The sequence below is a fragment of the Urocitellus parryii genome, chromosome Y (assembly GCF_045843805.1).
Source record: "Urocitellus parryii isolate mUroPar1 chromosome Y, mUroPar1.hap1, whole genome shotgun sequence".
Lineage (NCBI taxonomy): Eukaryota > Metazoa > Chordata > Mammalia > Rodentia > Sciuridae > Urocitellus > Urocitellus parryii.
In genome coordinates, this window is record NC_135548.1 from 22,048,988 (window position 1) to 22,061,412 (window position 12,425).

A 12,425-nucleotide genomic window follows, 5' to 3' on the forward strand; every position below is an offset into this window, starting at 1 on the left:
AAAAATACAGAAATGGGGAGTTTAAATGGAAGATCTACAGAGAGACGTTTGGATGTTGATTAGAAAAGGAAATAAGACAGATGATATAGTCTAGCTCTGTTAGGGCTCAGACAGGCTGGATATGGGATGGGCATAGGAAAGGTAGCAATGGATACAAGTTAGCAGACAGTCCGTAAGAACGTCAAAGAATTTTAATTTTGGATGACAAATTTTAATTCCTAATAAAGAATGAGATACATAAATACGTACAGCTAAAGGTGCACCTACATGTATGTCTATGAATTTCTGTGTGTACATGTGTACAGAAATTTACCCCAAATCTTGAGAGAAACTGTTTTCCCATGACTTCACTCTGGGCAGAGCATGGAGTCACTCTGTTCTAATGCTCTGCTTGCTATGAACGTGCTCCTCCACACAGGACCCTTGTGAGTGCTCCCTTGACCTCCGAGTTTCTCAGGCTGTAGATGAGGGGGTTCAGCATCGGGGTGATCACCCCGTAGAGCATAGAGATGAGTCTGTCTCTGGCAGGGGAATGTTGGCTGGAAGAGGGGCGGATGTAGGTGAAGATGGCTGTGCCGTAGAAGAGGCAGACTACCAGGAGGTGGGACGCACAGGTGGAGAAGGCTCTGCGCTTGCCTTCTGCTGACCGGATCCTGAGGATGGTGCAGATGATGTATACATAAGAGACCAGGGTGGTCAGGAAGGCACTGATTCCCAGTGTGCCTCCTACCACTAAAACAAGCATCTCTGCCATGTATGTGGAGGAGCAGGAGAGGGCCACAACCTGTGGGATGTCACAGTAGTACTGGTTGACCAGGTTGGACTTGCAGAAAGACAGGCAGAAGGTGGACACAGTGTGCAGGAGGGAGTTGAGGAACCCAGCTGCCCAGGTCCCACACACCAGCTGGACACAGCGCACCTTGGTCATGATGAGGGCATAACGCAAAGGAAAGCATATGGCCACGTAGCGGTCATAAGCCATGACGGCCAGCAGGAAGACTTCACTCCCAGCAAGGGCCACCAGGAAATAGAGCTGCACTGCACACCCGAGGAAAGAAATGCTGTTCTCCCCGCTCAAGAGGTTGTGCAGCATCTTGGGGACAGTGGCTGATGGGCAGAAGATGTCCAGGAGGGACAAGTTTGCCAGAAAGTAATACATGGGAGTGTGCAGCTTTCTCTCCGTGCAAAGGGCCAAGAGAATGGCCCCGTTTCCCACCAAGGTGATCTGGTAGATGACGGCAAAGACCACGAAGAGAGGGTAGCGCACCTCGGGGAGGTCGGAGAGCCCCATGAGCACAAACTGCGTCACTGTGCTGAGGTTGCCCACGTCCATCTGCACCATGCACAGGGCCTTCCTGGAGGGAAGGAAGCCAACAAGCTGGGTTATGTCTAGAGAGCAGGGAGCCCAGGGCTGGGAAGCTCTGGGAAGCAGTGGGCATGTGGTGGACATGACCTGTCAGCCCCGCTGACCAGGAGGTGTAGCTATTTGAACCAGGAGGTGCAGCTATTTAAACACCTGTTGGACACAGCTGTACTCTTGCCATTTCTTGAAATAGTCCTGCTAGGTTCCTTTTCCAGAGGACACTGCCTGAGCACCTGGGGACTCTGGTGCCAGCCTTCACCACCCTGAAGTAGCAGTGGAGCGAGCTCTGAGCAGGGCTCTGTTTTCTGCTAGGACACTTGCCTCGTGCTGCCCTGGGTGGTACTATCCTTGGTACTAGATTCCTTAGAAGGTCCTGGACATTCATATTACCTGTTATAGGTATCCATGTCTCATATATTATCATTCTGATAAGGGGTGCAATCATTGATACGTGCACTTAAATCAGAATCAGCAGACATATGGAGAAACATGAGCTGAAGGAGTGGGTTGCACTAGAAGTACCCAGACCTGGAAGAAGTCAGCAGGAGCATCCCCACACAACTTCCAGAGCAGCCTCCCAAGTCAGCATGGCCCTGCCTGGCCCACAGAAGCCCAGTGTCACCGCCTTTTTTACAGGAAGCTTCATTCAATGCCACAAGTAAGCCCTGTGGATTTTTTCCCTCTAACACTACATGCATGCAATGGAAAATTCAAAGATAAAACTGGTCAGAAAATAAAATCCAAAAGTTACTTTCTCTGGTCCTCATATGATCTATTTAGCCGGGTGGCAGCTGGGAATGCTTTCTTTCTCAGAGAACAAGGGTGTTACCACTTAGACACAAGGATAGGTTTCCTGCCTGGCAAGAAATGCTTTTAAGTCTGCTTTTCTATTTCCTGAAAGACTTGGGTAAGAATTGCAAGAGTTCTATTTTTCCCTCCTCAAGTATCACCAGGTTTGTTAACACTGTTCTTTGGGGAAAAAAAAAAAAAAAAAACAGTTTTTAGTGATCTCTTCAAATCAAAACCTAGGGAAGAAAATTGTTATAAGTCATGGATTGGCAGTGATTGTTCTTCATCTGAGGAGGGATGTGTAATGAGGGAGAGAATGGTTCAGGGAAAAGCCACCTGTCATCTCAACTCTTAGGTCTGGAATGTTCTCAATTCCACCAGGTTTAAAACTCCTGTTTGCATCTTTATGTATGAATATCTTTAAAATGTACTTGTATGTTGAGAGCCATCCATGGGCTGAGTGTGGATTGTGTTGCACATCACAGCCAGTGAGGGAATGGGTCTAGCACTGGAATGTCCCATGGCCCCCCACAGGGATAGAGTGCCTGGTGCAGGTGAACTTCCTCCTCAGCTCTGCCAAAGTTCCCACATAGCACTGGAGATGAGGTGACCTGCTGTACCCGCACAGCCCCTCTGAGATGGGTGTGACCGGCCAAGATGCCAATCAACCTGCGGACTGCAAGACATAAGGAAGCAAGACTCCACCCTGAAACCTTATCCCTGCCTTTGATGTGCCCCATCAGTCAACATGGGAGCCATTCCTAACTGTCTGGCTCCAGCTCCTGTGTGGACTGGACCTATCAGGGACTCCCCTGGTGAATCTGTCTTTCTGATCTTGTCTTTTGTTCTCCACTAATTATTCTAGGCTTTAATTTTTCAGGTGGCTTACATCCTCCTTGGCAGGAAGAACCCCCAAAGGAGATTCTGTTGGCCTGGCCATATTAGTATTTTCAAGTGAATAAATAAGGCACTTTTCTAACCCGGGGAGCAGTAACTTGAGAAAGTGAACATTAACTTCCAAGATAGTTACTAATTTTCTTTTTACATTTGCAAATTTGACTTTTAAAAAAACAACACTATGAGCAATGAGTATCATTCAGATTGATAACATGCTCCATTCCTTCCTCAAAGCTACATAATCAACAATTATCCTCCAAAAACTGTTGCATTTTCATTAAATTTTGCACTTGATTGTTTAAAACAATAAAATTTCTTGATTTGACATGTGGAACGTAGAACTTGCTCATGTGGTGGGGGAACTTGTGTTTGGAGTAGCAATCTCCTTCTACTAAACTTAATTAAATCCTGTTTAATCAGCCATCTAATTAGAAAAATAAGAGTCATATTTTTTTCAGTGTTTTGCTGAGGAAGAAGTTCCAGAACCTTCCTTGTCAATGTGAGGAATCAGGAGTTGATGGACTAGAGATTAAGAAGAGTGCTCATGAAGTGCAGCCTTATAGGTGCTCTATGTGGCCGCCTGGTCACACACACCATGGGAACCCACATGGGGGCTGGCGGGCATCATCTCCTTGGGAAATCACCCAGATGTCCCACCCTCCAGTGTTTGACTTACCCCTCTGCATATGGCCCAAGGCACGTACACCGCACAGGAAGCTTTTCTCTTCACAAAAGAGTTATTTCAAGTTTCCACTAGCTAGAGAACAAGAGAAGAAAATCATGAAGCATGAATAGCCCACATATAACCTAAACTTCATGCAATTAAAATGACTTATTTTACCATATGCATATCAAGGCAATATGACATTTAAGTATTCTTTTGTAGGAGGTTATATTACCCATAAAAATACTCAACCAGGAGGCCAGATGATCTGGACAGCACATCACATCAGGAAAGAAAAGCAAACTCATCGCTTGCATTTGGACGCAGTCAGGAATTTAGCCTGGTTTATATTGCACCCCTTTTCCCCTAGGAAAAATGACAGTAACGATAATGACCCTAGAGGGAATACTCTTCTCTTGCACATGATCCAAATTGAAACCAACTGACTAACAGAAACTCATAGCTAATCAATCTCAGGAAGTTTAAAAATGAGTCTAAATCTTGTGAGTGCCATCTTTGATTCTAATGATGGTCCTGGTTGAGGTAAAGCAAGACATTTCCTGCTAATGCACTTGTCATCAAGAGCAAAGGGTGTTGTTGTCAAGGTGTCTGTATTCATAGCAATCATCCCTCCAAAGTAGGATTATATCATCAGATACTGACACACATGCAGCTCCATGGCAAACTCCACATGTTGTCCATGCACCACTCCACGTCTCCTCTGTGAAGCTGTGTGCCGCCCACACGACACCTGCGTGTGCAGGGTCAGACCTGTGAGTGTTAGTGCACCCCGTTCCAATGGTGACCCCAACTTGATTTCCTAGTTGGGTATTGATTGAGCAATAGAAGAATCTTTGCCTGAAAGTCAGATAGATGGCAGACAGATGGATGACCGAAGGACAGATGGATGATAGGTAGAGAGTGTTTGCAATGACTGAATGTGGTGAGGGCAACAAGTAAATGTTAACCCATTTCACTGTTTCAATAACTCATTTCAGACTCAACAGGACCAAGTCAGACACAAACATCAAAAGGAACAGAAATACAAGACCCCACGGCTTCTGTCTGCTCTATGGGGAGGGAGCCACGGATGCGCGGACACAGCTTCTACCTGAAGCAGCCTGATTCCCATCACCATGGGGTGCACTGCATGGGCGCCACATGTGTGTGTCGGCCTGGGAACCCTCCTGGACTGGACCTCAGGACACTCCCTCTCTCTCTTCAGGTCTCACACTGGGATCTCTTGGTACCTCTTTCTCTCACAAGCCAGGGTTGTGACAAGAGTCTCCCAAGCTGCCGTGGACATTCCAGTACAGTTATTCCAGCTTTTCAGAAGGGATGTTCTTGTAGAAGAGGGTGGTTCTGCCGCTCCTGAGTGGAATGGTCTGTGGTTCCCCCTGGGTGCCTCTGCTCTCCGCAGGCCAGATGGCCAGATGGTCTTCCCGAACGGAAGGAAGGTTCTACTGCAAAGTCCCTCCCGTGTCAGCGTGTCAGCTGGCTTTCCTCAGCCGTCAAATACTGGCAGTCATTCAGCTTAACGAGAGAAAGGTTTTGTTTTGGCTCCTGGTGTAGGAGCTTTCCCCAATGGTCATTTGTCCCTGTGGCTTTGGGGCCTGTGGCGAGGTACATCATGGCAGGGCTTGAGGTCGTCGAAATGCTCACTCCTGGCATCTGGGAAGCATGGGGATGCAGGAAGGGACAGGGCCAGCATCTTCAGGGCATGTCCAGGGTGGTGACCCTGCTTCCACTGGCCCTCCTCCACTACCCAAGCAGGCCACACTGCAGCCCAGGCTCTTACCATGCAGGCCCTGGGGACAATCCAGGTCCAGTCTGAGCACCGACCTTTACTTCACTCCTCTTGACGTTTGTGTTCAGGTGTGTCCATGTTCCTACGCAGCCCTTTCCTGTAGTGGGTGCATGTGTATTTAAAATTGCTGTGCCTCCTCTTGTCCTCTGTCAGGACAGAAAGACGCTGTCTCCAAAGCCGGTTGTAATTCAAAGTCTGTGGTGTCCAAGGCACAGGATCACTCTGCTGTCCTGTATTCACCACTAGGGCATCCTCTCCTTCCACCTCTGTAATGGTGCCATACAGAGCTCAGGTCTCAATGTGTCCATCTGTCTGCTCACGGTCAGTTTCCCCAGGCCTGCTCCAGGTAATTAAGCAAAGTGGACACTTGTCCTTTTCTCCACCATGTTCTCCTGCAATGACCACATCATTCTACTCCTCAGTATTTATTGCCTGTAGCCTTTTTAGTGATCTGCTTTGGTCTTTTCCTCTTTCTCTTTTGCATATCTATTTAAGGTTTATTCTGTTTTCCTGACAATGTTGAGTTATCCACAAGTGTGTTTAAATATATCTCCCTTATTGTCCTTGGAACGTTTACTTTTACTTTCTGTTAGGCGGTTTGTCAAACGCCCCCCCCCCTTTTTCTGATTACTTGCAGGGAATTGCTGTGTTCTGGGTTATTTTGGTTGATTCCAGTTTTAGACTGGTGTAAGGGCCACGCAGTCACAGCTTCTGACCTTGTAGCCAGTGTCTGCTTCTTACTCTTTCATCACTTCTGGTGTGTTTGAATCACAATTAGAATTAATTTTTATTCATATACTTGAAATTATTTAATAAGGATAATAATAATTCATGGTAGTTATAGTATTAGATATAACGCATTTATTATTTTCAATAAAACATGGAATAATTAGATCAAGCTAAATTATCTATCATGTCAAATATTTAACCTTTGGAAGGGGACATTTAAAGAAATATTGGAAGACATAAAATTCAAATTTTAGCAATACTCACCACACTTTCCAATTGATCTCAACAAAAAAAATTGAACTTTTTACTCAAAGCTAACTCCAGCTTTGTGTTATTCCTCCTGTTTTGTTATTTTTGCCCATAATTTCCTTGGCTTCTCAAGGTTTTTGTGGTTTTATATAAAATTTAATCTATAAAAATGACATTAGAAATTTGTAGGGATTACATTGTATCTGCAGATTTTATAATATGGTAATTTTAACAATTTTTTTTTATTTTTTTTATTGGTCGTTCAAAACATCACATAGTTCTTAATATATTTCACAGTTTGATAAGAGGGGGTTATGAACTCCCAATTTTACCCCATATAAAGATTGCTGTATCACATCTAATTTTAACAATATTAATTTCTCCTTTAATTCACAGAACATTTTAATTATGAATTCCTGAACTCCTTCTCTGTCATTCCTTCTGCTGTGCTAGCCATGGGTTCGAATCACGTAGCATCTTGATTGGTTTGGGGCACTCTCTTCCCTTGTCTTTTCATGTTGCTGTTTGTCTTCCCTTCTAGCTCTGTGGATCTTATATGTTACTCTTTTACCCTATAGGCTTATCTCCTGTAGGGATACCTCTCCTTTGAGGTGAAGGACAGTGATATCAGATCCCAATATAAACAATATACACCCTAAAAACTGATGTTTGCCATTAAGACAGTTACAGTTTGGTCACAATGTCCAGAAATGGTGAATTCAATTGTTATCTACAATATTCTCAGTAGATTTGTAAAAGGGTTTACAGTTTCTGATGGTGGACAAAGAACCAGGGGCGAGGAGTAGGCTGATATGCAGAGGAGGTAGGGGATGAGGACATAGAGTTGTTGTATCTTAGGAAGTGTGCAAGAGAAATCTAAAGAGGAAGGTTAGTAGCAGGAGAAGGGAGAGGAAGTAAATTTGGGTAGACAAGTAAGTGGGAAGACAGAAGAGTACATAAAACAAACACGCATTCATATTAAGAAAAATAAAAATGTTAAGATAGTAGAAACTGATGGGAAAAAAAGAAATAAAGAGTATACTACACAGGTGTAATATGCTAGTCAGAAGTCCTAGTCCGCGGTATCCTAATTCATGCAAAGCACTTGGTTTCACATATGTTGGGGATGTGAGGGTGGGAGAATAGAGAAGGAGAGGAAAAAAAAATTTGAAGGAAGACACAGGAATTGTTTGGTGGAGATCAGTATCTTTCCTGCTTCCCTTCTCATCCAATAGGGGAGGGTCGTCTGTTATTAACTGGTGTCTCCACCCTCTGAATGGTGAAGAAACTGAGTAGAAACTGGGTCCCTGGCCAGCCAGAGTTCCAAACTGGGAGTTGCCCCTACTGAAGATGGTGATGAAGGTGACCCAAGATGGAGGCGCCTGCTTTCAGCAGTGGGCTGTCGGGTAATGTGGGGGGAGCCGTGATGGCATTGGACGACGAGTTCAGAAACGACTCTGTGGTGTGCAGTGTGTGGCTGTTGGCTGACTTCAGAGCCTGTGGGAAGTTCTTGGGAGCAGGCCACTACTTGTAGGGGACTATCTCTGCTGCTGCAGAGTTCCAAGTTGGTGTGATGGGGCAGCCCCACGTTGGTAGATGGGGGTCCACACAGGAGTGCTGGCCAGATTCCTGTGAGAAGCGGCCAGGTGTCCTGAGGGGGAGTGGCATCAGGGATTTCTGCTCGGGTGAGTGGCTAAGAGTTCTGTGCGGGTGCTGATGGTCCCACTTGGTTGCCCAGTAGTCCTGTGTGGGCCAGTAATTGGGAGACCTACTCTGATGCGGAGGCCTAGAGCCCTGTATGGGCATGGTGGTTGTGTTTCCCGCCAGGGAGCAGGAATATCGCTTGCAAAGAAGCAGTATTCTCACTACTTGAGACCTAAGTCAGGGAGCGACACAGAATGCTGCCTCCCTTCGGCCCACCATCTTGGATCTCGCCCAATATTAATTCTTCCAAGCAAAGAACACAGTATACTTTGCAATGCATTTTTTTTATTGTTAAATTTTATTTTGGGTTGACACATCACAATCGTACACCAGAACTTCAGGGAGACACCTCATTTCCAAACCATAACAAGTAGTCTACTTTTCTCTTTTGTGAACCTCCATAGTCATTCATAAGAGTCATACTGCTAATTTAATTTCTGAGCAGAGGCTGTTTGGGACATAATTGGGATGCTCAGAATTGGGAAAAAAATATTTTAAAAAATAAATAATTGCAGACCAAAAGTGGTGTAATTAACATAAGTAGTAGTCTGGAAAGAAAGCTTTCCTGTTTCTACAGATGACAGAAGGACAGAATGAAGCAGAAATCACAGCTCTCTAGTCGCAGCCCATGAAAATGCTGAGACTCAGGGATGGGGAAAGCATGATGACAAAGTCACACAGGCGCACATGGTGGAAGAGTGTGGCAGATGATGACCAGGAAGCAGAGAGAGAGAGAGAGAGAGAGAGAGAGAGAGAGAGAGAGAGACTCCACTTACCAGATAAAAATATATACCCCAAAGCCACGGCCCCAGTGCCCCATGTCCTCCAGCCACACCCACCTGCGTCAGTTACCACTCAATTAATCCCATCAGGTGATTGATTCAATGGTGGGGTTAGGGCTCTCAGAATCCAATCATTTCCCCTCTGAACCCTCTCGCATGTCTCCCACATGAGCTTTTGGTGGACAGCTCACATCCAAACCGTAACATGGAGCATAGCAGGGTGAGCAGGTGAACGGCCAAGGGGAAGAGATGGAAGGAAGACACATAGATGGATGGATAGGACAGATTCAGACTCAGCAGCAGGTGGAGGCTGAGGTACGAGTACGTGCACGGTGGGCAAGGGTCCAGGTGAACATAGGATAGCCCAGCTTTCGTCCTGTCCACCCAGTATCAACAGTCCTCCTTTCCTCTCCAAGACGTTCACTATTGGATGCCAAATGTTAGGGTCCCAAAGTTTTGAGTTGGAGATACACATAAATGGATAGGTCAGCTGAAGTTACATGTGGGTGCACAGACAGGCATTGTAGACATTGAGAGGCAACTATTCTATGAATTCTTCCCATGACTTCACTCTGGGCAGAGCATGGAGTCACTCTGTTCTAATGCTCTTCTTGCTGTGATCATGCTCCTCCACATAGGACCCTCGTGAGAGCTCCCTTGACCTCTGTGTTTCTCAGGCTGTAGATGAGGGGGTTCAGCATCGGGGTGATCACCCCCCCCCGTAGAGCATAGAGATGAGTCTGTCTCTGGAGAGGGAGTCTTGGCTGGAGGAGCGGCGCATGTAGGTGAAGATGGCTGTGCCGTAGAAGAGGCAGACTACCAGGAGGTGGGACGGACAGGTAGAGAAAGCTCTGCGCTTGCCTTCTGCTGACTGGATCCTGAGGATGGTGCAGATGATGTACACATAAGAGACCAGGGTGGTCAGGAAGGCGCTGGTCCCAAAGATGCCTCCTATCACTAAGGCAAGCATCTCTGCCATGTATGTGGAGGAGCAGGAGAGGGCCACAACCTGTGGGATGTCACAGTAGTACTGGTTGACCAGGTTGGACTTGCAGAAAGACAGGCGGAAGGTGAACACGGTGTGCAGGAGGGAGTTGAGGAACCCAGCTGCCCAGGTCCCACACACCAGCTGGACACAGCGCACCTTGGTCATGATGAGAGCATAACGCAGAGGAAAGCATATGGCCATGTAGTGATCATAAGCCATGACGGCCAGCAGGAAGACTTCGGTCCCCATCAGAGCCACCAGAAAATAGAGCTGCACTGCACACCCAAGGAAAGAAATGCTGTTCTCCCCGCTCAAGAGGTTGTGCAGCATCTTGGGGACGGTGGTCGATGAGCAGAAGATGTCCAGGAGGGACAAATTTGCCAGAAGGTAATACATGGGAGTGTGCAGCTTTCTCTCCATTCCAAGGGCCAAGAGAATGGCCCCATTTCCCGCCAAGGTGATCTGGTAGATGACGGCAAAGACCACGAAGAGAGGGTAGCACACCTCGGGGAGGTCGGAGATCCCCATGAGCACAAACTGTGTCACTGTGCTGAGGTTGCCCACGTCCATCTGCTCCCTGCACAGGGTCTTCCTGGAGGGAAGGAAGCCAACAAGCCAGGTTATGTCTAGAGAGCAGGGAGCCCGGGGCTGGGAAGCTCTGGGAAGCAGTGGGCATGTGGTGGACATGACCTGTCAGCCCTGCTGACCAGGAGGTGTAGCTATTTGAACCCCTGTTGGACACATGTCCTTTACAGTACTTACGATATTTCTTAAAATATTCACCCTTGGTTCCTTACCAAGAGGAAATCTTCTGTATAGATGGAGAAATTTAAAATCTACCTTCTCCATCAAACATTTGAGGAGTTTCCGTTGTTCTGGGGATTGTAGAATTCAGTGGAAATCCACCTTCTCTTTGACACCTGCTTTGTTCTGCTTTGTATTATTTCCAAGTGTTTATTTTTATAGTTTGTCTCAATACTAAGACCTTGACATAGAAGCTGTGCATTGTTCCTAGGTGTGTCCACTTCTGTAGACACTAGGAATTAGCACTTGAAAGGATGGAGAGAGGGTGGGGTGATAAGTGGTGCACGCCCTGCTCTGACAGGCTCTTCCCATTCTGAAGAAATCAAAGGAAGGATGCTTCTTTATCTACAAGTCATCATCACTCAAACATAAACTTAACTCAATAAAATTAAACTCACCCTGAAGACATAAACCGACTTGTTTGAAAGTGTCTGTCTGTCCCCATTCAGGAATTTATATATATATATACATATATATATATATATATATATATATATATATATATGTGTGTGTGTGTGTGTGTGTGTGTGTGTGTGTGTGTGTGTGTGTGTAAACACATATATACTCACATTGTTCCCACGTATCTTTTGAATGTAAAACTTGCATACTTAGCCACATGCTTAATATATTTAGGGAAATAAGGTGGTTTAAATTACATATTCTAGAACATGTTAGTTTTATTTATTCTTATTTAATTTTCTAGTTTCACTAGTGTGTCTCATCAGAGTTCACATAATTGCAATTCTTAAAACTATTTACAACATGACTTTAAATGAAGGTCTACGTGTTTACACTTGTGTGGGGTTTTTCTATCCCTTTGAAAACTGGTTGTTTTTTTTTTGTTTTCTTTGTTTTTTAATTAATTAATTAATTTTTAATATTTTTTAGTTGTATATGAACATGATACCTTTATTTTATTTATTTATTTTTATGTGGTGCTGAGGATTGAATCCAGTGCTTCACATGTGCTAGGCAAGTACTTTACTGCTGAGCTACAACCCCAGCCCCTTTCTTTTATTTATTTATTTATTTATTTATTTATTTATTTATTTATTTATTTAATTTTTTTAAAAAAATTTTTAATATTTATTTTTTTTTTAGTTCTCGGTGGACACAACATCTTTGTTTGTATGTGGTGCTGAGGACCGAACCCGGGGTGCACGCATGCCAGGCGAGCGCGCTACCGCTTGAGCCACATCCCCAGCCCCATCATTTATTTTTTAACACACACATTTGACTGGAAATTGAGAAAAGGCCACTAGAACACAAAGTGCAGAAGTCCCTGTCTGTGACCCCCCTTCTTTCTGCATTGCCTGATAAGACGATTGATGACTTCTTTGCTCAGGTAAAATACATAATTAAGGCAACTCATACACAGTGATTTATTTATACAAACGGAATGAAACTACCTCCTCACCCTTTCTCCCTGCAGGATTTAAACAGGAATCATGGATCCTACTTAACACATCAGTCCTCCCTCCTCATGGAGCATCCACAGTGAACCATACATACATAGCACTCTCCATGATGAGCTCTCTGTCTCGTGGAACATACTGAAGAACATTGCTGTGATAACCATAAAGTCCTTGGGTATCATTATGCAGTTTTGAAAAAAAAAGAATTCCACTAAATGAAAGAAAATGTTAAAA

The 12,425-nt window shown here is 45.0% G+C and overlaps 2 protein-coding genes across 2 annotated transcripts; both read right to left on the reverse strand.

Moving 5' to 3' along the window:
• Window positions 1-394: 394 nt before the first annotated feature.
• On the reverse strand, window positions 395-1,333 carry LOC144250973 (olfactory receptor 5V1-like). The gene has a single exon (XM_077794125.1). The coding sequence runs from the start codon at window positions 1,331-1,333 to the stop codon at window positions 395-397; it is 939 nt and encodes a 312-aa protein (XP_077650251.1).
• An 8,360-nt stretch (window positions 1,334-9,693) lies between these two features.
• LOC144250921 (olfactory receptor 5V1-like) lies at window positions 9,694-10,542 on the reverse strand. Its single transcript, XM_077794094.1, has one exon. The coding sequence runs from the start codon at window positions 10,540-10,542 to the stop codon at window positions 9,694-9,696; it is 849 nt and encodes a 282-aa protein (XP_077650220.1).
• Window positions 10,543-12,425: the final 1,883 nt, after the last annotated feature.

Excerpts from the sequence above, each read along its gene's own strand:
- LOC144250973 (XM_077794125.1), bottom strand. The coding sequence starts at position 1,333 with ATGGACGTGGGCAACCTCAGCACAGTGACGCAGTTTGTGCTCATGGGG.
- LOC144250921 (XM_077794094.1), bottom strand. The coding sequence starts at position 10,542 with ATGGACGTGGGCAACCTCAGCACAGTGACACAGTTTGTGCTCATGGGG.